Source organism: Oryctolagus cuniculus, chromosome 16 (genome assembly GCF_051225735.1).
Source record: "Oryctolagus cuniculus isolate XC-2025 breed Fujian yellow rabbit chromosome 16, ASM5122573v1, whole genome shotgun sequence".
NCBI lineage: Eukaryota > Metazoa > Chordata > Mammalia > Lagomorpha > Leporidae > Oryctolagus > Oryctolagus cuniculus.
Window position 1 is genome coordinate 2220745 of NC_142882.1, and position 25386 is coordinate 2246130.

The following is a 25386-nucleotide window of genomic DNA, read 5'->3' on the forward strand; positions in this document are numbered from 1 at the left end:
CGGGCCTCACCTCCTCCAGGTCCATGTCCTCGGGGCTGCCCAGCGGGGTCAGGAACTGGCCGCCGCGAGACTTGCGGAGCGGGACCATCACGACGAAGTAGCTCCTGCCCAGAGACGGGGGGCGTGGGCGGGGAGCGCCCCGACGCAGGCCGGCCCCGCCCACGCCGCCGGACCCCCAGCCCAGGCCCGCCCCGAGCAACGCAGCGCCCGGGGGCCCGCCAGGTCTCCCGCCCCGCTCCCCGGGGTGCCCCGGGCGGGGCGCGCGTACTGCACGGGCACGGGGCTCTGGCCGTCGGGCAGGTGCACAGTGATGTGGCCGTCGGGGTCGGGCTTGGGGGCCACGCTGGGCTTGCCGCTGAGCAGGTTGAAGGCGGTCCAGGCCGTGACCGTCTGCTGCAGGCCGCCCAGGCCGCCCGCGCGGTTGGTCAGCACGAAGTTGTAGAAGGTGTGTGGCCGCAGGCGCGTGATCAGCTTCTTGCTGCTGCGGCCGTCCACGTCGAGCGTGAGCCCGTTGTACTGGATCTGCGGGCGGGGCGGGGCGGGGCGGGGCGGGCGCCATCAGCCGGGCCCTGCGCCTCGGGCCCAGCTCGGCCACACTGAGCGCCAAGCCCGGGCTATCCCGCCATTCAACGCTGGGCCGACCCCAGGCTGGGGGGCGGGGGGCCGAGCCTTCCCAGACACCGCCCGAGCCCCAGGCGCGTGCCTGCTGCTCCACTTCCCATCCACTCGCTGCTGACGGCCTGAGGGCGGTGGAGGACGGCCCTGCCCCGCGTGGGAGACCCGGAAGGAGCTCCTGGCTCCTGCCTGGCCCAGCGCTGGCCACTGTGGGCACTCGGGGAGCGAACCAGCGGGCAGAAGCGCTCCCTCCTTCCCTCCGCCCTTCTAATAAACAGCAACAAAACTAAACTGAACCTAGACTGAGTACTGATTCCGGTTGAGCCAGGACCCCAGCCCCGCGCAGGCCCGCCCCCAAGCGAAGCCCCGCCCCTCCCGGCCCCGCACCTTGTAGGGCGAGGGCGAGGCGTAGTCCTCCGGGAACTCCCAGCTCAGCAGCACCGACGTCTTGGTGACCATCTTCACCTTGAAGTTCTTGGGCGAGACTGCGCCGCGCGGGCAGGCAGGCGGGCGGGGGAGAGAGCACAGGAGAGGCGCGGTGAGCAGGGGGCGCGGGCGGCCCAGGTGCTCCCTGCCGGCGTGTGCCCGTGCCCGTGCCCGTGGCCTTCCTGCCTGGCCCTGGCCCGGCCCTGCCTGCCCTGGCCCAGCGCCCTGCGCGGCTGCAGAGAGAGACGGGAGGGGGTGGGGGCGGCGTCCCACCTGTGCCAACGCCGGAGCCTCGGTCGGACTGGCCTGGAGCGAGCGCGAGCGAGCGCGAGCGGCCACTTACCTGGGCGGGGGGGTGCGGGGAGGGGGCTGGGGCGGGGGTGGGCGCGAGGCCCGGTCCGGCCGTGGTGCGGGCGTCGCCGCGCCTACCTTGGTCCCGCAGGAACGTGCGGTAGCGGACAGGGGGGCTGTAGGGGCCGGGGCCCCGGCGCGTGTGCGCGCGCACTTGGAGGTCGTAGGCCGTGTCTGGCTGCAGGCCGTGCAGCGTGAACGCCGTCTCGGCCCCCGGCTCGGCCGCCGCCGGCAGCTCCGTCTCCCGCGCGGGGCCCGCGGCGCCGGCCTCCCGCACGGCCAGCGTGTACTTCACGATGGCGCCGTTGCGCTCGGCGGGCGCGGGCGGCAGCCAGCGCAGCAGGACGGTGCCGGCCGACGCGTTGCCCGCCGCCTCCAGGATGCGCGGGGGCCCGCGGGGCGCGCCCTCGGGCACGTGCAGCGCCGCCGCCGCCTCCTGGCCCAGGCCCCCGCGGCCGCGCGCCGCCAGTCGGAACACGTAGGTGGCGCCGCCGTGCGCGCCCGGCGCCGCGTAGCGCTCTTGCGACGCCGGCAAGTCCACCGTGGCCAGCGGCGAGTCCTCGCGGCCGAACTGCAGGCGGTAGCCCAGCACTGCGTCGTCGGCGCCGGCGGCCGGGGGCGCCCAGCGGGCTTCCAGGCTGCCCTCGGGGGTCTGCTGCACCGACAGGGTGGGGCGGCCCAGCACTGCGGGGGGGATGGGGGGGCGGGGTCAGCGCAAGGGTCAGGGACCCCGCCCCAGGGGCCCTCCCCGTGAGGCTTCCTGGAGGAGGTTCCAGGCAGCGGGACGAGGGCGGCCCTGGCCGAGGGCTGGGTGGGTCGGGCGCGGGGCGGGGCGTGAGGGACGAGGGGGCCGCCCACACGCCCGGGGCTCGCACCTGCTCCCTTGGTCGTCACCACTTTGGGTTTGCTACGAGCGCCGTCGCCTTTCATGGTGTAGGCGGCCACGGTGACTGAGTAGGCGGTCTCGGGCTGCAGGTCGGTGATGACCATCTCCTGCGGGCGGGCGGGCGCGGCGGCGTCAGCGCAGGGCCCGGGGCGCACGCGTGCACGCGAGTTCATGCAAAGACCACGCACATGCAGCTCGTGCCCGGGGTCCTCCTGAGCTTGCTCTGCCCCACGCCACCCCCCCGCAGCCACCGTCGGGTGCCCAGAAAGGCAAGGTGGGGGGCGCGCAAGGCCCGCTCTGCTCCAGCCACGTGGGCTTCCTCGCTATTCCTCCCACACGCAGGCGCGGTCCAGCCTCAGGACCCCTGCTGTGTGTCTCCCGGCCCCAGGACCCTTGCACGGGCTGCCCTGTCTCTCTCCACCCGCAGGGTTGCTAGAACTGCTTTGCACCGACTCACGGAGCCATAGCTCAGGCTGCAGGAGTCTGGGTGCCAGCGCTGAGGGCGCACAGCTACTGCCAAGCCGCGTAGGCCACTCAGACACATCACAGCCAGGACAAAACAAGGTACTGCCAGTCGGGGCCTCTAGTTCCTCCTGGGTTGTGTCAGCTTGTCCGTGCGAGGGACACGGCACTCGCGGGGGCACACTGCACCCCGGAAGCGCGCGGCACCGCCCACCATAGCTAAGTGCGCGCACCCGGGTCTCGCCCCTGCCGGGCGGGAGCGCCCCCACCCCGTGCACGTGTGCCTGGCCTGGCCCAACGCCCCTCCTTCGCCCTGGCCTGTGCCCCACCACAGGGAGGTGGCTCAGAGCCCTCCCAGCCCCGGTGGAGAAACGCACACAGTAGGAGCTCACGCCTGCGCCACGTGCGCCCGGGGCGGCGGCATGCACACCCAACACTGGCCGGCATGCGGGGGGACGGGGTTGCACGAAACCAGGGTCTCCTGCCCCCCGAGACTCCCACTCGGCCCTCCGGAGACCCATGGGGAACGCGGGGTTCCCGACCCAGGGCCAGAAAGGCAGCGACCGGGTGGGCGGTGCCTCGCCCGCAGGCAGCCTGGGACGCACCCCAGAGCGCCTGGGGGTGAGGCTGGGTGCCCTCCCGGGAGCTCAGCAGGTGCCCACTCGGGCCCGTGCTCTGGGCCACCCTTTGTCCGGTGCAAGCCCGGAGGCTGGGGCCACGTGGGGGCCCCGCGGAGGAGACCCTTTCCGGGGGGCGTGCAGGAGGCACAGCACGGCACAGCCCGCGGGAACGCACGGCTCCCGGGCGCTACTTACGTATTCGGCCGTGTCGTCCATCTCCCACTGAGCGCGGGAGGCGGCGGCGGGGGAGAGAGGCGGCAGGTGAGCAGGCAGGGGAGGAGGCCGGGGAGCCGCCCGCCCGCCCCACCCGCAGGACGCACCTGCGCGTCGGCCAGCATCACGTCCTTGATGCGGGGCGGCCCGCGGGCCTCGGCGCCGTCCATGCGTACGTAGTGCACTTGGTAACCACGGATTTGGCCGTGCTGCCGGCCGGGCGCGGGCGAGCGCCACAGCACGCGGATGGCCGTGGCATTGAGCGCCTCCGCCTCCACCTTCCGCGGCGGCGCGCTGGGCACTGGCGGGCGGGAGGGGAGGGGAGGCGGCGGGGCCGTTACGGGAGGAGGCTCCGCTCTGCCCCGGGGGTGGCGGGGCCGCGAGTGGCCGCTGGGCGCGCTCGGCCCTCCCGCAGGCCCGCCAGGAGCCCCCAGTCCCTGAACCACCGGCTGCGATGGCCTTCCCGCCGCGGGGCGCCCCGCCCGGCGGTCTCAGCTCCCAGATCGGGACACCGAGGCCCCGGGGGCGGCCACCCAGAGGCAGAGCCGGCCCGCGCGCGCGTGGGCGGCAGCTCCAGTCCACGGGGCGCGGCGCTCTTTCTCAGTCCGCCCCCGGCCCACAGGTGCCCTGCCGTGGCTGGCCACGTCCAAAGGGCCGCCGCCGCCCCACTTCCCCGCTCACGACCTGCCCACGGGCCGCCGGCCTCGGAGGGGCCCTGGCTCCGCGGCCCCGCGCGGGACGCGCCGGCTCCCTCCGTGGGCTCTAGCTCCGCGGCCCCAGTGCGGGCCGGGCCGGCTCCCTGTGCGGGCCTGGCTCCGCGGCTCCCTGGGCCCCGCGGTGCTCACCGTCCTCGTCGGTGCGGACGACCACGGGCGAGCTCTCGGGCCCGGGTCCCACCTCTGTGTGCGCCACCGTGGTGATGCGGTACTCCGTCCACTTCTGCAAGGCCTCCAGCAGGATCTGGGTGGTGGTTGGGGGGATGCCGTTCACCTCCTTGGCTTCCGGGTCCTCCGAGCCCAGCGGGCGGTAGCGGACGCTGTAGCCCACCAGGGCCCCGTTGTGCGTGTCCGGCGGCGGCGGGCGCCAACTTACCAAAATGGCGGTGGAGCGCATGCTGACGCATTTAACGTCCTGGGGGGGGGCGGACGGTTCTACGGGGGGAGGGGCGTGGGGGAGGGGAGGGCGGGGAAACAAAAGATGGGAGAGAGAAAATAAAAAAGGAGATGATAACAAACAAAACAGAACCGAACCAAAGAGAAAGTCGGACCCAAAAGAAGCGGGTGTCAACCGAAGGTGGGATGGGCAGGCGGGATGGGGCCGGGAGGGCTGGCCAAGAGCGCGCGGGCCTCGGGGCGCACCTGCGGGGCGGGGCGGGGCGCACGGCGGGCCGCAGGGCGGTCATCCAGCACCTGCCCGGGGAGCACCCGCCGTGTGCCTGGACGGGGAGCAGGACGGTCCTCCCAGCGCCCCCTGTGCCCAGCGCCAGGCTATGAGCACCTACTGTGCGCAGGGCACCTGCCTAGGGAGCACCTAGTGCATGTGTGTCCACTGAGCACCTACTGTGCGCCTGGGACACGGGAGCAGCAGTACTGGCCCATCCACGGAGCTCCCATGGTGCGCCTGGCACTTCAAGGCCTCACAGGAAAGTTGTAAAAGCGTCCATTTACAGAGCACCTACTGTGTGCCAGGCACTTTCCAGGGCTTCACAGAACATGAAAAGCCCTACTGTGCGAACACCTACTGTGTGCCAGAGGGACACACCTACTGTGTGCCAGGAAGCGTACGTGTGATGCGTGCAGTGCACCACTTCCAAGGCTGCACAGAAGAGTAAGCCACACCGCGTGAACACCTACTGTGTGCCAGCCACCCTGCCAAGGGCTAACCAGAGACCTCATCGTTAGGTCCCTACTGTGTGCCAGGCACTTCCCAGGGGCTTCCCATAGGCACAGCCTACTGAACACCTACTGTGTGCCAGCCACCCTGCCAAGGGCTAACCAGAGACCTCATCGTTAGGTCCCTACTGTGTGCCAGGCCCTTCCCAGGGGCTTCCCATAGGCACAGCCTACTGAACACCTACTGTGTGCCAGGCACCACATTAAGGGGTGCACAGAAGCCCACCTACTAGGCACCTGCTGTGCGCCAAACATCACACAGAAAGCAACAGACGCACCACTAGGCACCTACTGTGTGCCAGGCACTTCCCAAGGGCTTCCTAGAATAGTGAAAGCCCTGAGTGAACGCCTACTGTGTGCCAGCCACCATGCCGAGCGCTATAGCAATAGAAGGCCCACTTATTAGGCACCTGCTGTGTGCCAGGCACTTTCTAGGGGCTTCACATAGGCACAGCCGACCAAACACCTACTGTGTGCCAGGCACCACCTTAAGGGGTGCAGCACTTGCTAGGCACCTGCTGTGTGCCAGGCACATTACGGGGCAGCACTTGCTAGGCACCTACTGTGTGCCAGGAACCACCTTAAGGGTGCAGCACTTGTTAGGCACCTGCTGTGTGCCAGGCACATCACGGGGTAGCACTTGCTAGGCACCTACTGTGTGCCAGGAACCACCTTAAGTGTGCAGCACTTGTTAGCCACCTGCTGTGTGCCAGGCACATTAAGGGGGTAGCACTTGCTAGGCACCTACTGTGTGCCAGGAACCACCTTAAGGGTGCAGCACTTGTTAGGCACCTACTGTGTGCCAGGCACATTACGGGGTGCAGCACTTGTTAGGCACCTACTGTGTGGCAGGCACCACCTTAAGGGGGTAGCACTTGCTAGGCACCTGCTCACGCCAGGCACTTCCCAGGGGCTTCAGAGAACAGTAATAGCCCTACATGTGAACACCTACTATGTGCCAGACACCATGCCAAAGGGAGCAACAAAAGCTGTACTGAGCACCTACTGTGTGCCAGCAATCACAGAGGACTAACAGAAGCACTGTTTATTAGGCACCTACTGCGTGCCAGGCGCTTGCCAGGGGCTTCAAAGAACGGGAAAACCTCTACTGAGTGAACACCCACTGTGTGCCAGAGGGAGGGAGCTGGACGAGCTCTATTGAGCACCTACTGTGTGCGGGGCATCACAAAGAGGAACAGCAATAGATGCAGCACTTATTAGGCACCTACTGCGCGCCAGGCACTTGCCAGGGGCTTCAAAGTCTCATAAAAGCCCTGAACACCTACTGTGTGCCAAGCCCCATGGCAAGGGGTCAGGCAAAGAAGCCATGCCTATTAGGCGCCTACTGTGCGCCAGGCACTATGTCGACTCCGAAGAGTCACAGCAAGAGCGCTTGTTGGCTAAGCACCTACTGTGCGCCAGGCACGATGCCGAGGCGGGGCCACGCGAAGCCGTTGCCACCTGCTCATCAGCCGCGCTGCCGGGGCCCGGCGCCAGCCTGACGGGTTCCACACAGCCCGCCGTGCCTGGTAACCCAACCCCCGCCCCAGGCCCGGGCTCAGCGCCTCACAGTTCCTACCGGCGCCTGCTGTGTGCCCAAACTCTGTGGACCACAGTTCCACCTCGAGTCCCTACTGTGTGCCGGGTGCCGCAGGGCGCATGGAAGCCCGCGGACCCTGCACGGCAGCGGTCACTCACGGGCACCGAGCTAGGACTCAGCCAGGGAAAAGCCCCGCAGCTTAGGCACCTACTGTGTGCTGGGGCCTTTGAGAAACAGGAAGTCCCCACCCTCCACAGCTGGGCACTGTACTGAGGGGCTTCCAGAACAGGTGCTAAGTGCCTACTGTGTGCCGGCAGAGTGCTCAGGGCCAAGACAGGAACAGCACCGACCCCCGTGTGCTAAGCACCTACTGTGTGCCGGCTCAGGGCCGAGATGGAAACAGCACCGACCCCCGTGTGCTAAGCTCCTACTGTGTGCCGGGTACAGTGCTCAGGGCCGAGACAGGAACAGCACCGATCCCCGTGTGCTAAGCTCCTACTGTGTGCCGCAACAGTGCTCAGGGCCGAGACAGGAACAGCACCGACCCCCGTGTGCTAAGCGCCTACTGTGTGCCGGGTACAGTGCTCAGGGCCGAGACAGAACAGCACCGACCCCCATGTGCTAAGCGCCTACTGTGTGCCGGCACAGGGCTCAGGGCCGAGACAGGAACAGCACCGACCCCCGTGTGCTAAGCTCCTACTGTGTGCTGGGTATAGTGCTCAGGGCTGAGACAGGAACAGCACCGACCCCCGTGTGCTAAGCTCCTACTGTGTGCCGGGCACAGTGCCCTGGGGGCCACAGTGAGGGACAGCAATGGCTCCCATAGACTGCACACCTACTACGTGCTAGGCACGTCACTGATGGAGTTCTGCACCTGTGTGCCGGGCCCTGTGCCGGGCCCTACACCGGGCAGCACGGCTCCCAGTACCGAGGCCTCTGCACACCCCTGCCCCTCTCGGGTAACACCCCTACCAGGCTGGGCTGGCGCCCACTGGGCCCCTACGATGGGCATCAGACCCGCATCAGACCAGCATCTGCAGTGAGCTGCACTCGCTGAGCACCTACTGTGCGCCCAGCCCCGGGTTACACTCGTGCTCGCTCCTGTGGTCTCGGGCGCCAATGCTCTGCCCAGGAGCACGCCGGTCCGTCCGCGTGGCACACCTACTGTGTGCAAGGCAGCATGCCGGGGCTTTGCCGAAAGACAGCAGACCGTCATGAAGTGCCTACTGTGTGTGTGGGGGGGCTCTAGGGGCAGCAGTCGCAGCCTCTACGTGCCGGGCAGCGGCTCTGGAGTGACTGACGCCTGCTCCACGTCCTGCAAACCTACTACGCGCCCGGCACCTCATGTGCTCAAGGCGGGGCTCCGTGAGCCTGCACCTGCCGAGGGCTTTCTCATTTACCTCTCGCCGCCCCCCGTGGGGGGGAAGAACCGACCCCGCCTGCAGCCCCGCGCCGTCCTGGCTCTCCGCGGGCACCTCTCTAAATCCCCCCAAACCCAGCAAGTGGGGAAACAGGCTCAGAAACAGGTAGTTGCCTAAGGGGGGGCGGAGTCAGGACCGGGCCTGCACTCGGTCCAGGCTGCAGCGGCTCAAGGCCGCTGGAAGCGCCCACCACGGGCGCCGGACACGCCCACCATAGGGCGCCGGGCACACCCACCATAAGGCTCCGGACACGCCCATCGCAGGACATAGGGCACGCCCACCGTAGGGCACCGGAAACGCCCACCGCGGGCGCAATACACGCCCACCATAAGGCGCCGGACACGCCCATCGCGGGACATAGGGCACGCCCACCGTAGGGCACCGGACACGCCCACGGCGGCGCCTCCGGAAGGGGCCCCTGCCCTGCGCGCACCAGCGCCCCGCCGGGGTCCCCGCCCCCGTTTCTTGACCAGCCGCCCCGGGGCAGGTGGGAGTGGAACCAAAATCGTAAGAAAATCAACGATGGCGATGGCGGTGATGAGGAGGAAACCATAAACAGAACAAAACAGAAACGGAAACCAAGAGAGACAGACGCTGCACGTGCCGGCCGGGTACCTACCTTCCGCGCTCCGCCCGTGGGCCTGGCCTCCACCTACCCTTGCGCCCGGCCCAGGGGCCGTCAGCCCCCGGGGACGCGCCTGGCCTGAGCACCTGCCGGGCTCGCCCCGCTCGCTGGCCGGGGCCGAGTTGGTGAGCTGAGACCAGCGCGTACTCACCTTGGGCGCCTCTGCCGGCCACGTGGGCCACAGGCCCCCCTCACTGACCTCCACCTCGCTCGCTCGCACGCACGCACGCACGCACGCACACGCCCCTCCGCGCTACGGGCAGGGGCTCCCAGGCGGCATTGCGCGAGACTGACCCCGACCCGGCCCAGCGCGCACGCACCCGGGCGCTCGTGGAAGCTTCCAGAACAAGGCCTGGGGTGGCCGAGCCGTGACTGACTGCGGACGGGGAGGCGGGGGGAGGGGCGGGCGCGGCGGGGAGCCGGCGGTGTGTGCGACAGGGAGGCCGGGCGGGCACGGCGAGGAACTCGGGGCAGCGGCGGGGGGGGGGGAGCCAGCACGCCCCCCCCAAACCTGGCGTCTGCTCTGACTCCGCCCTGTCCCCAGCCGGCCGGATCGGGACCTCACCCTGGGGCGCCGGAAGCCCCCAGCCCCGGGCCGGGCACAGCAGGGGGTGGGGGCGGGGCCCGGGCGGGGCCGGGCGCCGGGAGACACGTACTGGACTGCAGCGTGCGCTGGCGCACGGCAGACGTGAAGGCGCCCAGGCCCTGCGGCGAGCGCGCCGCCAGGCGGAAGGCGTACTCGGTGTCCGGCTTCAGGTCCTCCACCACGAAGGCCGTGGTCGGCTCGAACGTGCGGCCCACCTGCGGGCAGGCGGGCAGGCGCGCGCGGGGGCAGAGAGGGGCGGGGAGCGGAGGTCAGGCAGGCGCGGGGAGGGGCGGGCGCACCCAGGCCCCGCACGCCCGCACGCCCGCCCCCGCGCCCGCCGCTACCTCTCGGCCGCGGTCGCCTTCCCGGAAGAGCAGCTCGTACTTGATGATGCTCTCCTGGCGCGGGGGGCTCCAGGAGAGCCCAATGCTCGTCTCCGACCTGGCCTCGGCCCGCAGGTTCATGGGCTGGCCGGGCACTGCGGGCGGCCGAGGGAGGAGATGCAGGGGCGGCTCCCAGTGCCTCCGGAACACCCCGGCTCCCCCCAGCCCGCGCCACCCCTGCCCATTCCAACTCCCCGACCTGCTCTTCGTCTCTCAGAAAACAAAACAGTCTCCGTCATCTCCAACCACCCTAGTGCGCTCCCCACCCCTCGCGGATTAAGTGGCTAGAGGGGGCGCACTGCACGGATCTCTCTCCTGTACCCGCCCGCGGCGCCAGAGCGGGAGCCATCTGCTTCCCCGACTCGGCTGGGCGCCCCGGTTTGCCATAATTCGAGTTCTGAAGAGGTGCGCCCCCAAAGAAAAGGCCAAAACCGCAGAGAGCGCACCCCCACCCCGGCCCCGGCCCCGGGCTTTCATCGACCCACAAAGGCCAGCTTCGGCCTCGAGGGGAGGCGCAGGGCCCTGCACACCGGAGTCCTGCCCAGCCCTTGGCCCGCCCCACCTTGACCTGGCCCCGCCCCGCCCCGCGGGCCTCACCTCCCTGCTGCGTCTTGACCTGCACCGGGTCGGACAGCGGCCCGTCGCCCACCGACGTGAAGGCCAGCACGCGCACGGTGTAGGTCTCGTCCTCCAGCAGGCTGCCCACGGTGGTGAGCAGGCTGTCGTCCACGTGGTGCTTCTGCCAGTTGCCCACGGGGTGCTCGGGCTCCATGGTGTAGTAGACGCGGTAGCCCCGGATCAGCCCGTTGGGCTCCACCGGCTCCTCCCACTGCACGATCATGGTGGTGGCGCTGAGCATGCGCGCCTGCACGTTGCGGGGCGCGCTGGCCGGGGCCTGCTCGCCCGTGCGCGTGACCACCGGCTCGCTGGGCGGGCCCTGGCCGATGGAGTTGACGGCCGACACCCAGACCTCGTACTCGGAGTTGGGGCTCAGGCCCCCGATGCTGTAGCGCGTGGTCGTGACGTCCTCCTTGATCTGGTACGGGCCGTCCTGGCTCTTGGACTTGTACTCGATGACGTAGTAGGACACGGGGTCCGGGTTGCCGGAGTCCCAGGTGATGGTGATGCTGGTGGCCGTGTTCTCCGTCACCACGGGGGTCCCGGGGGCTCGGGGCAGGGCTGCGGGGGGGGGGGGAGGGCAGGGTGACTCCGCCGATGCCCAAAACCGCCCTTGCTGAGCCCCGCCTTTCCCCGCCGGGCTGGCACGCGCAGGGGACGCTCGGAAAGGGACCTCCCAGCCGCGCCGGCCGGGAGCGGGACCCAGGGGCTCCGTGGGGAGGCGCGAGTGTCCCCGCCCACCCTCGGGGTTCCCCAGCGGGCCGGGGCGGCTCACACTTGACGGTGATCTGCGCCACGGCCTCGATGACGCCCAGGCTGGACATGGCCACGCACGTGTAGTTGGCCGAGTCCTTGACGTCCGTGAGCTCCAGCACGTTGCGGCCCACGGGCATGTCGTCCTCGGGCGTCAGGTCCTCGGCGCCCTGCATCCACTTCACGTAGGGCATGGGCGAGCCCACGGCCACGCACGTGATATTCACGCTCCCGCCCGGCATGATCTCGTGGCTCATGGGCAGGATGGAGAAGCGGGGGGCCACACGGCGCACTAGGGCAGGGTGAGGCGGAGAGTGGGAGAGGGAGAAGAGAGAGGGGGAGGGAGGACAGAGGGGGGAGACGGGGAGGGAGAGAGGGAGAACAAGGAGGGAGGGAGAGAAGGAGGGAGGGAGAGAGGGGGAGGGGGTACAGAGGAGGGAGACCCAGGGAGGGAGAAGGAGGGAGGAAGAGAGAGGGGGAGAGGGAGGGAGGGAGGAGACGGGGGGAGAGAGGGGAGGGAGGGGGAGAGGGAGAGAGAGGAGGGGAGATAGGGAGAGGGAGGGGGAGAGAGAGGGAGAGGAGGGGAGATAGGGAGGGGGAGATAGGGAGAGGGAGAGAGAGGGAGGGAGGGAGAGGGAGAGAGGTGGAGGCCGAGGGGGGAGAGAGAAGGGGAGAGAGAGAGAGAGAGAGAGACAAGGGAGAGAGTGGAGAACGACTTAAGCAGGGCTCGCTCCTTCCCCCCCGTGAACGCTTCCCCCCAAACGAAAAGAAAGGAAAAACATAACGGAAACTAAAGGAAAAAACCAAACTCCAACACAAGGGAACGGAAACTTCAAAGGAAGGCACTTCACAAACAATAGAGGTCGATAGAGAACCGAGACAAGAAGCGTCATCCTACAGCGACGGGCTCTGCCGCGGGAACGGACACAAAAATTTATCAGCGGTTTCTCATCTTCGCGGTGCGCTGGCGTGGGCGGGGCACGGGCGGGGTCTGGCCTGGCCGTGGGCGGGGCACAGGCGGGGTCTGGCCTGGCCGTGGGCGGGGCACAGGTGGACATGGGCGGGGCCAGGCTGTGGGCGGGTTCTCTGGAGCCTGGCTTCCCCGGGGGACACCAGGCGCTGGACACGGGCCACGGGAGGGCTGAGCCCCAGGGACACGCTGGGCCGGAAGCCCAGTCCCTGGCCCTCGTGCCCTGGGGGGAGTCGGGGTCCCACCCCACCTCCCCCAGAAGTCTTAGGGGAAAAGATGAGAAACGTTAATGAAATTTTTGTGGTTTTTGCGTATAGAAACTCTTCTAGAAGCTTCTGTCGGATCGGACAAGTTTCCATCGGTAGATGCAGCTCTCAAGAGTCACAAACATGCAAAGTAGGTTGAGAGAGAGAGAGAGAGAGAGAGAGAGAGAGAGAGATGAAAGGCCTGATTCCAGGGGCCTTGGTGTTAGTTCGTGTGGGGAGGAGGGGGGAGGAGGGGGGAGGGGGGGAGGAGAAGGTGGAAGAGGGCGGTGAGAGAGAGCCAAGGGGGCCGGGGACAGGGGCGGGCCCGCCGTGGTGCGCGCTGACCTAGCGGATGTGGCCATGGGACGGCGTCGCATGGTCACATCCCAGCCCTGGCAGTGGTGCGTGGGGGTTAATACCGTCCCAAGGGACGCGGGAGACAGGACGCGCTCTGTGCGCTTCCCAGCGGGAGGCGCGCGCGGATGTTGCACGCCGGGCGGGCTCCATTTTCGGAAGGGGGGGGCTCGCGTGCCACCTGCACAGGTGAGAGTGCAGACACCGGGGCTTCGCGGGGTGGGGGTGGGGCTCCACGAGGCGGGCGAGGTCGCGCTGACGCCCTCTCCTCCATGCTGGCTTCCTGGGTCCAAGCGGGAGCTGGGAGCTAGGGTCCTTCAGAAAATGGAGCCCCTGGGACGTGGGGGCCGAGGCGGAGCCAGGGTGGAGGGGCGGGGCCATGCACACGGGGGAGGGGCGCGCGGCTCTGGGGCGGGGGAGCCCGGGTCCGGCCGGGCCGGGGCAGACGGGCGCGGTGCAGGCCAGTGGTGTGGCTGGGGGGGGGGGCGCCCACGCAGTGTTGTCATGGAAACAGAACACGATGGGAGTGAGCGTGGGGGGAGCGAATTGATCCGCGACAGAAGACGCCGCCGCCGACGTCCGAAACCAAAGCAGGGGGGACAAAGGGGGAAAAAAGAAACAAAACAAAAAAACAAAAAACGACCAGAAAACGGGAATCGTGAAAATAATAATAAAAATCAAACAGAAACCCCATCGGAAAGGAAACGCAACGCCCAACAAAGCCAAACGGAAATCACAAACCAAAAACACACATGGGATGGGTGCGGGGCTGGAAATCGGGGTCTGAAAGGCCGTTCCCGGGAGCCCCCCGCCCCTGGCCGCGGCAGAACGCAGGCGTGCGCCGCGGGACCCTCGTGGAGAAAGAGCCCTCGGGGCAAACCAGCCCAGCCCTCCTCAGCGCCCCGCGGACCACCGCCCGCCAGGCTGCACCCCCACCCCAGGCAGGGAGATCGGGACTCACGGGCCGAGGCGGCTGCACCCCACCCACCCTCCCTGCACCTGTGTCCCCACTGCAGAGCTGTCAGGTGACACGGAGCTGGCTGGAGCAGGGCCAGGTACACAGTAGGTGCATGGCCCAGGCACAGGACTGGCACAGTTGGTATACAGTAGGCGCATGGCCCAGGCACAGGGCTGGCACAGTTGGTACACAGTAGGCTCATGGCCCAGGCACAGGGATGGAAAAATTGGTATACAGCAGGCATGTGGCCCAGGCACAGGGCTGGCAACATTGGTACACAGTAGGCGGGTGGCCTGGGCACAGGGATGGCAGCTGGTATACAGTAGGCGTGTGGCCCAGGCACAGGGCTGGCAGTTGGTACACAGTAGGTGCGTGGCCTGGGCACAGGGCTGGCAGCTGGGACACAGTAGGCGCATGCCCGAGCACAGGGCTGACAGCTGGTATACAGCAGGTGCATGCCCGGGCACAGGACTGGCACAGTTGGTATACAGTAGGCATGTGCCTGGGCACAGGACTGGCAGTTGGTACACAGTAAGCGCATGGCCCAGGCACAGGGCTGGCAGTTGGTATACAGTAGGTGGGTGCCCAGGCACAGGGCTGGCAGCTGGTATACAGTAGGCGCGTGGCCTGGGCACAGGGCTGGCAGCTGGTATACAGTAGGTGCGTGGCCTGGGCACAGGGCTGGCAGCTGGTATACAGTAGGCGCATGCCTGGACACAGGGCTGACAGTTGGTACACAGTAGGCACATGCCTGGGCACAGGGCTGGCAGTTGGTATACAGTAGGTGCATGCCCGGGCACAGGGCTAGCAGCTATATACAGTAGGCAGGTGCCCGGGCACAGGGCTGGCAGCTGGTATACAGTAGGCACATGCCTGGGCACAGGGCTGGCAGCTATATACAGTAGGCGCGTGCCCGGGCACAGGGCTGGCAGCTGGTATACAGTAGGCACATGCCTGGGCACAGGGCTGGCAGCTGGTATATAGTAGGCGCGTGCCCGGGCACAGGGCTGGCAGCTGGTATACAGTAGGCATGTGGCCTGGGCACAGGGCTGGCAGCTGGTATACAGTAGGTGGGTGCCCAGGCACAGGGCTGGCAGCTGGTATACAGTAGGCATGTGGCCTGGGCACAGGGCTGGCAGCTGGTATACAGTAGGTGGGTGCCCAGGCACAGGGCTGGCAGCTGGTATACAGTAGGCATGTGGCCTGGGCACAGGGCTGGCAGCTGGTATATAGTAGGCGCGTGCCCGGGCACAGGGCTGGCAGCTGGTATATAGTAGGCGCGTGCCCGGGCACAGGGCTGGCAGCTGGTATACAGTAGGCGCGTGCCCGGGCACAGGGCTGGCAGCTGGTATACAGTAGGTGGGTGCCCAGGCACAGGGCTGGCAGCTGGTATACAACAGGCGCGTGCCCGGGCACAGGGCTGGGTCTGGGGTGCATCCCAGTGTAAGGACACAGGAAATGGTAGAGAATCTGGTGCACCCTGGGCCTGCTCCCCCCGGCGCCTCTCGGGGGCACCCGGCCCTCAGCCCGTTCCGCCCAGCAGAGAGGGGGTCACCGGGGAGGAGGCACGGCCAGAGCTCCGGCCGGCCCCCGGGCCCTGCCCTCCAGCGCGAGGCCGCAAGAACGCAGCCAGGGGTCCCTTCCCCCTCCTTCTTTCCAGTTTGTGCACTCGTACCCGCTGGGGACCCCAAGACAGAAGACAAAATCCCACACCCGTCACGTGAATAATGACCAGCCGCCCTCATGACAGATGTCCAGAAGGCATCAGTAAAAGGCTGTTACCCACACGGGGTTGGAACATCGAAGGCGTTAAGACCCAGCTTTAGGATCTAAAGGTTAGGGTCACGCCCATTTGCCTCTCTGTAACAGTCAGCGTTCTAGCCCAAAGACCCCGGTACGTCCTCACACGCTCTCGGCGGTGAGCCCTAGCTCAGAGCTCCTCTGACCTCTTTAAGCAAAGTGAGTGTGTTGAGTACGTCAAGGCCGTCCACGCCGAGCTAAGCCGGGGAGGGCAGCGCTCCGACCCCCACGTGGCCAGCAGCCAGCAGCGTCATAGACCTGCGGCCCCCCTCACCCACCCTGTGTCTGGGCCCTGCTGTGGGAAGAGGGCTGGCTTGCCACGAGTTCCAGGAGGACCCCTCCAGGAGGGAGGGGCTGCGACCACCCCCCACCCCCTCCCCCGGAGCCTTGTAGGCAGCCGGGTGTGGACGCTGGGCCCCGCCCGCCTCCTGTCTCCACCCTGGCTGCGAGCTCCAGGCGCGGGTGAGGAAGTCAGGTGGGCGCAGAGCCCGCGGGACCCCCGCCCCCAATTACCGACCTGAATGGAGGGTCCAGGCGGGTTGTAAGGGGCCACACCAACCAGCCTTGATCCTCAGCACGCTGCAGCTGGCTCTGGGCTCCAGCTCCTCTGCTCACCGAATAGCCGGGGGCGGGGCCCCGCATGGGCCAGGGGGCGGGGGTGGGGGTGGAGGGGGGGTGGGTGGCTTCAAACCCCGATTCACATGGAAAAAAAACAACTCAAAAGCCGTCAAAGCAACCAGGAGACGACCCCTCCCCCAAGCTGGAAGAGGCACAAACTCAAAAAATAAAATAAAAAAAAGAGGGGCGGGGGTGGGGGAGGGAGGGGGGATACTCAAAAAGTGAGGTGATCTGGGTGAAGCTAGGCAGAGCGCCACAGTGTCTGTCATCACACGGTCCAGCAAGCCGCAGCTCCAGGGGAGGGGGGGCTCTGCTGGGCATTTTGGGGTGAGAGAAGCCGCCCAGGCTCCTCCAAACTCCAAAATGGAAATGCGGGTGCGGGGTAGGGGTGAAGCCAAGAAGTGGCGCAGCCTCCCTGGGCTCGCTCAAGCTTAGATTACACCTGTCAGCAAGGGAGGGCTCTGGCCCCTCCCTGGAGCCCGCCCCCTGCACCTGCCTTTTCTCGCCCCGCCCCCTCCTGCCTGCCTCCCCTTCCCCACGGCCAGCTCCCTCTGCCATCAAGCTGGCGCGCGAGGCCCAGGGGCGCCTGGAGCCCCCAGCCGGCCTGCGGCCTCGGCGAGCTGCCGCGGTATCCAAAGCGCCCTCTCTGCCCCTCCCCGCTGCAAGGTGTAATCCAACCTCCCCCCCCCCCCCAGCCCCAGCAGAGGAGACAGCGATGCAGGGCAGGCAGGCAGCAGGCCAGCGGACGGGGGAGCTCAGTGTTCCTGCCGAGCGGCCTCCCCCCCACCCCCACCCCGAGCCCTCTCCCCCCCAGGGCCAAGGTGAGAAAGGCTGGCTCTGCCCTAGCTCTGCCTACGCCAAGGTCAAGGCAGGCGGGGGCCTCCGCTGCGAGTGCTGGGGGGAGGGGCGTCAGGGCAGGAAGGGGGCACCTCCCCAGCCACGCACCCCAGGACATCCCAGGTACGGGAGGGGCAGGGTGGCCTGGGCCCCGCCTCCGTGGGAGCACCTGGAGGGCACAGCGCCGACTCTGGGGCCTGAGTGACGCTGCGTGCCCCGGCTGTCCCTGCAGAGGTCTGGGGTCACACGTAAACCAGCAGCCACGGGAGCTGGGGACTCGGGACCCCGCGCCCTGGCTCAGCCCTGGAGACTCCGCCTTCCTAAGCCTGCCGGTGCAGGGCTCCGCCCCCGGCCCCAGCCTACTCCCACTGCCACCAGGGGGCAGCGCGCTGCTTCCAGCTGTGCCCTGTAGCCCGCCTGGAGCCACCAGCCCACGCCTGCCTGCCGGGCCTGCGATTTTAAAGAGACAGGAAGGAAAATGAACAGCCGGGGAGGTCCCCGGGGCCAAGCGAGCCGCCAGCCAGCGCGTGGCTCTGAGTGTGGTCCTGTGGGTCCCAGGGGTTCATCTCCGAAAGGCAAGTCTGATACCAGCCCTGGACCTGTCAGTTAGAGGGGTGGGCGGCTCCTGTCGGCGAGGCCAGCCTAGCGCTCTGCCTGGGGCCGTTACTGCCCCCTTCTCCGTCCCTGAACCTTGGGGGGGGGCAATGGCAGGGGGGGCGCCAAGAGCTGTGGCTCTGGGGGCCCCACCCATGAGGGGTTGGGTGGGCCATGGAGCCAGGAGACACAGCCGGGGCTGTGGCATCTACGCCTCCCCTGGAGTCCTTCCAAAGCAGGGCCCTGTGCACTCTGAGGCCCAGGGACGCCGGCATCACACATCCAGGCAGGACGCGGTCCAGAGCCTGGGGTCTCAGTATCCCGAAGTCTGGGCCCCCCCCCCCAGGACCTAGAGCTGGGGTGGGGCTTTTGAGGGTTCTCCAAGGTCAACCTGACAGCTCCTGCGCCGCTGATGAGCTCAGAGGGCAAGGGGGGAGGGGCAGCCCAAACAGGCTGGGGGAGCCGGGGGCTGGGCTCGGAATAAAGACCCGTATTTAACTGGGGGTTGGCTCTCGCTTGGGGTGGAGCTGGACTCTCAAGAGCTTGCCTTTTCTTGGGGAAGGGTACGGGATGGGGGTGTATCTGACGGTTTGCAGGAGTGAAAGGCTAAGGAGAGAGGGGAGAGAGAGAGAGGGGGGAGAGGGGGAGAAAAGAGGAGAGAGGGGGGAGCAAAGGGAGAGTAGGAGAGGCAGAGGGGGAGAGGCTGTGTCCAAGGTCTCCCTTGTTTTTTCTTTCCAGAATTCCACAGCTCGGATGCTCAGGTACCCAGAAAGTGACCACGCTGTGCTGTTGGACAAGACGCCGGGACGGGGAAGCAGCCAGCATCGCCCGGGAGGCGGAGGCGTAGCACTGGCCCAAGTCTCACTTCCACAACCTGCCACGCTACTACGTTTTCGGATGGGAGCTTCTGGCCGTGGGCCCGGCCGGTCTCACACCAGCTGTCACCGCCCCCTTGGGTGCCTGGCCCGCGGCGTCCCGGGAGGGCAGCGCCGTCACGGCCCCCACGCTGCTCCGACCCCTTACCCAGACCCGGCGCTGCACGGACGAGAACTGAGCCGAGCCCTGGACCCTGGGAGGCCGTGGGCGGGGACGCACCCGCTTCGCTCCCTGCCAACGTGGGCACCGGGGCCGGGGGGGGGACACAGAGGCTCGGTCCACACACACCTCCCCGGGGCCCCGGCTCCTGCCGTCCGCCCGCACCCCCTCGTGCCTCGGAGGCCAGCGGTCACTTTCTGCCCCGGCATCCCAGCTGTGGGACCCCCTGGGCCCTGCTGGACCGCAGTGGAGACAGGAACACTGGCTGGTAGGTCACAATGCGCTGGGGAAGCATCCACAAAACAGCTCAGCCCGAGGAACAGAAATCCAACAGCACGGAAACGAGACAGAAACCAAAGACCGGTGGCTCTGGGGGAGGCGGGGAGCAGGTGGAGGGGCGGGGTGGGGGGAAAGGAAAACCAATCCATTCCCCCCCTCAAAAAAACGAAACTAAAAAAAAAAAAAGGAGGGGAAAGAAAAAGGAAGAAAAAAAAAAAGAAAACCGAACGAGAACAACGGAAGACGAGAGAACACTCCCACAGAAGGCGCTGGGAAAACCAAACCAAACCAAACCGGCATGCAGAGAAACCTCACATTCTCCCAGCATGCATCAGGCCCGTTACCATGACGACGAGTGCAAGACCTTAGCAACAACGTTACCAACGGATGCAGAGGAGACCACAATGCAAGCATCGCGTGTGCGGCGCCCGGGCCGGGCTGGGCGCGGCTGACTTGCGTGTCTTTCTGGGTTTTGCTCTCGCGTGGCGTTTTATTTATTTATTTTTTGGTTTTGTGATCATTCACACGCCGGTCTCACGCGTGTGTGTGTGTGTGTAGGTATGTAGACAATGGCTTTTTCTGCGTTGGTCCGTGTGTGTGTGCACCGGTGTGCGTGTGTGTGCGCGGCGTCCGAGTGTGCTTCGTGTGTGTGCGTGTCATCGCTCAGGATGTAAAAATGTGGGTAAAGAAAGTAAAAAAGAAAAAAACACACCAACCTTCTCGAAGCTCTGAGGGATGTAAAAGGGGGTTGGATGCGGAACACAATGACATGGGGAAAAGAGAAAAAAATAGGGGAGATACAGAGAGTAAAAAGAGGACTTCCCAAGCCCGCAGCTGCAACCGACCGTTTTTTTTTTCTTTAAACCAAAAAAACAGAAATTCAAATTAAAAAATAAAAAGAACAGCAACGACCTTTTTCTTTTTTAACCTCCGCTCTGCCCTGGACACACGCGCGCACACGCGCACACACACGCACGCACACGCACGCACACACACGCACCCACCAGTGACCTCGGCCTCTCTCGTCTCTTTTCTCAATTAAATCCAGACCGGGAGGCCGCAAGGAGCCCCTTCACGGCGCTCAGGAGGAAGGGGCTGGGGGCGGGGCGCGGACCCCAGAGGCCCCCTCCCCCGCTAGCGGCCCCGCCCCCTCCTGGCCCCACGCCTGCCGACCACGCTCTCTGCGGCCCAGCAGAGAAACAAGCGAGTTCCACAGACGCCGCTGAGAGTCGGGCCACACGACCACCCACAGGGGTGCAGCACCGGCCCGGCCCCCCACCCCCACCCGCCACCCCCACGCCTGCCTCCCGGGCCCTCCCTCCCCCTGCACGCGGCCTTTGGGGGCCGGGTCCGAAGTCTGGAGCCCGGAGCCACTCTGGGGCTGAGTGGGGGCCGGGGGCGTGGGCAGGAGAGGGGCCGCCCAGGGCTTAGTGCGCAGTGGCGACCAGAATTGGCCACAGGGAGCCGGCGAGGCAGCCGCGGGAGAAGCCGCTCGCTCGGCCCGGCACGGATCTGAGCTTAGGGCCGGGCCTGGGGAGGGACCGGGGCGAGGGCCTGAGCGTCTAGCCACGAGGGGAAGCCGGGAGCAGCGACCCCGGCCCAGGGCGCCGGCTCCCCGCCAGCGTGCACACGCCCCGGCCTCCCGCTGCCTTTCCCAGGGCGCCCTTAGGAGGGCGCAGAAGTGTGTGGGGGGGGGCGTAGGGGCCATGGGCTAGGGGCCAGCCTGGAAGACCCCTCCCCAACTCTCAGGTCCAGGGCACTGTTGGGGTGGGCGGGGAAGCGGGGAGCTACGAGGCCACAGAGTTTAGAACAGCAAAGCCAGCACACGACACGGGAAAGGCACGGAACACCACAGAAGCTGACCGGGGGTGGGGGTGGGGCGGGGCGGGCCGAAGCCTGCAGGCTCCCCCGGCCCTGTCGGCCCAGGACTGACCCCCCCCTCGCCAGGCCCCTGCCGCAGCCCTCCCCGCCCCACCCCACCCCCCGCGCCGCCGGGGGCACAGACCTCGAGCTGTGCCCATTCTAAGGACCCGGGGCCGTGCTGCTGGGGTCTGCAGGGGGCGGGGGAGCCCAGAGGCTGGGGGCCCGGGAGGGTGGGGGCGGGGCGGGCCCTGCCTCGGCCTGGCTGCGGCGCCCCCTACCTCGCACGTAGAGGTTGGCGGGTGCCGAGTAGCGCACGCCGGCGCTGTTGCTGGCCACGCACTCGTACTTGCCCTGGTCGGTCTCCTCGCTGCTCTCGATCTGCAGCGCCCCTGCGGGAGACAGGACGCGCGGCCGTCAGCGGCGCCGGCCCCCGCCCGGCCTGGCCGGGGAGCCCCAGCCGATCTCCCGGGCTCCCCGCGAGCTGCACGGTGAGCGGCCGGGCCCACACCGCGGTGCGGGCGTTCGACCGCACGCATCCCAGCCCGGGCCGGTGCGGCCGCTCCACTTCCGATCCGGCGGCCCGCTGATGGCCTGGGGAAGCAGCCGTGATGGCCCACGTGCCTGGGCCATGGCACCCACGTGGGAGACCCGGAGGAAGCCCCTGGCTCCTTTCAGATCGGCCCAGCTCTGGCCGTTGCGGCCATTTGGGGAGTGAACCAGAAGACATTCGACCTCCCTCTCTCTCTCTCTCTCTCTCAAATAAACAATTAAAAAAACAAAACAAGCGAAAGGGGCTGTGCGCGCCTAGAAGCCGCGTCGAGCAGACTGTCCAAACGTGGGGCGGGACTTCCGTCCCCCTAGCCCCAGGACCCTCGGGGGCGGTGGCTGCGGCGCGGGCTGGGGCGCCCAGGCGGCCGGGATCTGAGCGCTGGGGCCGGGGCTGTCGCGCCACGCAGGCCGGGGTGGAAACCTCCCGTGCCCGGGATTTGCTGGATTTACAGTCCGGGCCGAGTCCCAGCTCCCTGCTCAAGCGCACCCTGGAGGCGGCGACTGCGGCCCAAGTCCTCGGGCCCTGCCACCCCCCCCCCCCCCCGCCACTGCGGGGGGGGGGGGCACACAAGGCTACTGTGGCCCAGCCTGGCCAGCAGGTGGCAGCTCTATCTGCATCTCATTAATAAAATCAACACCGGGCCTGGGACCCCGAGTCTCTAGGGACGGGACCAATCCCAGGGAGGATGCAAGACCCGGCTTCTGCCCCAGAACCCGCACGGCCAGAGGCCTCCGCGCCGCCGTGCCCGCGAGTTCCCGGAACCCGAGCTCCCCCCAGGCCTTCTGAAAGAAGCCAGGACCGAGCCAATGCAACCGCGGGCCTGGCCCCAAGCCCTCGGGCGCCAGCCAGCTTGCCCCAGCGACACCTGCCAGCGCCCTGGCTCCCGGAGTCCACAGGGACGAGGCCTCGGGACGCCCATTTCACAGCTGTCAAGGCCAAGGCTGCAGACAGATCGGGGCTTTGCGGGCACCTGGCTCCGCGCGCCTTCCTGGGGAGGAGCCGGCCCCTCCCCTGGCCACGGACAGACAGAGACACAGAGACCAGAGGGACGCTGGACAGGACGGGGGCCTGGGGGCAGCGAGGGGGTGTGAGGGCGGCGAGCCAGCGCCTCTTACCTCGGATTGGAGTGCTTTCTGCAAGGGAAGCAGAGACAGGCACGTGAGTGTCACACAGCAGTCGTGGGCGCGGGGGCTCCAGGGGCTCTGCCCCGGGCGGCCCCTGCGGGCTTCGCCGAGGAACACAGGGCGAGCCTCTGGGGAAGGGGGCTGGGGGCTGAGGGCTCGGCAGGCAGGAGGCCTGCCTGGAGGAGGGGGCAGGGCTGGCCGGGAGGCCGACTCGCAGGCTGCCTGCCTCTGGACCAGAGCAGGAAGGCTCAGGAGCTCCCTCCTCCTCTCTGGGCCCAACACGGGGCTGCTCTCAAGTTCAGGTGGTGGTGGAGGGGCAGGAAGCACGGGGGGGGGGGTCTCAGGAATCTTGTTAGAGACGGGGGAAGGGGCAGGAGGGGTTAGTGCCCAGGGCTGGGCAGTCGGGAAGCACGGGTGTCACACACAGGCCGAGTAAGGGGACGCAGAGGGGACTCAGGGCAGAGCGAGGACACGAGGCCTTCGACTCCCCAAGGGAAAAGAGGAAAGGGCTTTGGTGGGTGCCCTGGGCCCGGCGCCCTCAGCGCGTCTGCCTGAGCCGGGATTCCAGCTCTCTGTGGCCCAGGCCCATTGCACGGATGGACACACGGAGGCCCGGGCGGGGCCGGGGAGCATCCGGCATCACACCAGGAGCCGGAGGCAGCTCTCCCAGGTAGCGGGGAGCGGCCCCCCCAGCCCGGACGTGCTGTGGCCCCCAGGCACTGAGGCCTCAACTCGCCCGGAGCTGCTGGCCGACTCTGTGAGGAGGCCAATGTTCCCTAAACTCACGGCAGGGCCGAGCGGCTCCCGCACCTGCCGCCGGGACCGCAGCCCAGCCCGGGGAGGGACTCCTGCCCTAGGAAGAACTCGGTCCAGTTCGGGCTGGACACCGAGGCGGGCAGGTAGGAGGCGGCCCGGCGGCAGCTGGGGGTCGCGGGGCCCGGCCAGCCCCTTTCCTCTTTTCCTCTCGGGCTGCTCTCCCCCGCGCGGCCGGCGGCGTTAGTGAACATGCCACACGGAGGGGTCAGGTCGCCATCGCGGTGGCTGTTAGTGTGGGGGAGGGGCGTTAGTGCTGGGCGTGGCGCGGGGTCAGACTTACCAAAGGTCTCTGGGTGGTTACAAGAGACGGATAAGGAGAGAGAACAGGGCGGTTAGGGACGCGCGGAGCAGAGCCCAAGGCCACGCCGGGGAGGGCGAGGGCGGGGCGGGGGCGGCTCCGCCCACGGAGCACTAGGGACCGGCCGGCCCTCAGGGGGGTGGACGCCGTCAGGGAACGCTAAGGCACGGGGGTGTGGGGGGGCAGGCGGGTGATGCCGGGACACAGCGCTGGGCGTTAGGATCCGGTCAGGATCCGGGGTCTCAGCCCCTTGCCCAGCTCTGCGGGCGGGAGCCACGCCTCCATCACTTCCGACAGCCTGGGGGCGGGGCTGAGCGGAGGGCTCTGCAAGGCTGAGTGGGCAGGGGTGAGGTCCCTCTGGCGCAGGGGAGCCAGGAAGCAGAAGAGCTGTGAGCGCGGCACGCACGTGGGTCCCGCACAGGGCATGAGCACGGGTGCGTGGGAGGCATGGGGACGGCCACACACGGAGGAGACGGGCAGGACGACTGACACACGCACACACACAGAATGGGCACGTGGGAGCCACGCCGGGTCCGGGACGGCCCGGCTGCCCCGCGCACAGCCAGACCCCACCCTGCCCGGCAGGTCCTCGGAGACACTCCCCCTGCGGCTCCCATGGCTCCCTATCCAGTCCGCGGTGCGGTCTGCTCCCCTCGCCCATCCCCCTGCGCGGCTGCGGTCCGCCTCTCTCGCTGAACACACCCCGCATCCCCGCATCCCTGCACAGCGGCGCCTCGCAGGCCCTGCCCCGCCCCGCCCCCCGGCGGCCGCCCCGCCCACCTGATCGCAGCTGCTTGATGCGTCCGTTGCTGGCGCTGGGGTCCACGGGCAGGAAGTCCTTGAACCAAGTGATCTCGGGGTCGGGGTTGCCGCTGGCGGCGCACAGCATGGTGGCCGTCCGCGTGCGCTCCACCACCTTCAGCTGCGGGCCCATGTCGATGTTGGGGAAGCCGGGGGGCAGCTGGTCCTCTGAGAGAGACACAGCCGAGCCGTCACCGCCAGCCGGCCGCCGCGGGCCCACCGGGCCACCCCCGCGCACGCACACCTGTGGACCTCACGGCTGGGGAGGGGGCGCAGCGGCCAGGGGCGCACACGACAGCCCCTCCCCCCAGCTGTCCCGTCCTGGTCCTCACCACCCTCCAGCCCCAGCCGGCCGCCCTCGTCCAGGGCCCCGCGGGAACAGCCTGGTGGCTACTACACCCGCACCCCACATGGGGGCGCTGGGCTCCCTGCAGACGCCCACGGGGAGCCCCATGGGTTCCCGGCTCCCGGCTCCCGGCTCCCGGCTCCCGGCTGTAGGCTGGCCGAGCCTGGCTGCTGGGCGTTTGGGGAGTGACCCAGCAGATGGTTCCAGGAAGCCGGAACTGGAAGTGGAGCTAGGACTCAGAGCCAGGAGCGTCCCACGGGGCAGCTGTGCCGCGCTGGCCTTGGAGGCCCGGGCTGAGTGGGGGTGTGTGCGCACACGCGTGTGCACGTGCGCGCATGCCCAGGCGGGGCGGGGGAGGGGTCCCGAGAACGCGGGTGGGCGGCAGCTGCCCGCGTGGGGGGCAGGCCGCGGCCGCCGCGTTAGCAGAGCTCCTAATTAAACAAAGATGTTCACCGCGGAGCTCCGCGCCAGTCCTCAGAGCTTAATTAAAACAGCAGCGCGGGAGGC

General features: G+C 68.0%; 1 protein-coding gene and 1 long non-coding RNA gene across 5 annotated transcripts in view; both read right to left on the reverse strand.

Moving 5' to 3' along the window:
* The window catches only part of PTPRS (protein tyrosine phosphatase receptor type S), a 61446-nt gene that overhangs the window by 8323 nt on the left and 27737 nt on the right, over window positions 1–25386 (reverse strand). For 3 of the 4 annotated variants that reach the window (XM_089316155.1, XM_089316152.1, XM_089316153.1), the window contains exons 5-18: window positions 24513–24701; window positions 21223–21333; window positions 11414–11683; window positions 10618–11199; window positions 9982–10115; window positions 9708–9852; window positions 4419–4724; window positions 3681–3874; window positions 3556–3582; window positions 2268–2385; window positions 1471–2076; window positions 1003–1100; window positions 269–522; window positions 11–104 (exon numbers count right to left, since the gene is read on the reverse strand). In XM_089316155.1, coding sequence (XP_089172281.1) covers window positions 11–104; window positions 269–522; window positions 1003–1100; window positions 1471–2076; window positions 2268–2385; window positions 3556–3582; window positions 3681–3874; window positions 4419–4724; window positions 9708–9852; window positions 9982–10115; window positions 10618–11199; window positions 11414–11683; window positions 21223–21333; window positions 24513–24701 — 3128 coding nt within the window. The remainder of the gene's footprint in view (window positions 1–10; window positions 105–268; window positions 523–1002; window positions 1101–1470; window positions 2077–2267; window positions 2386–3555; window positions 3583–3680; window positions 3875–4418; window positions 4725–9707; window positions 9853–9981; window positions 10116–10617; window positions 11200–11413; window positions 11684–21222; window positions 21334–24512; window positions 24702–25386) is intronic. The other variant, XM_089316154.1, reaches the window with a different exon arrangement.
* On the reverse strand, window positions 4734–9701 carry LOC149121391 (uncharacterized). The gene is made up of 3 exons (XR_016223105.1): window positions 6874–9701; window positions 5981–6807; window positions 4734–5931 (listed from the first exon to the last, which is right to left on the reverse strand). It is a non-coding gene; the product is annotated as an uncharacterized LOC149121391 (long non-coding RNA).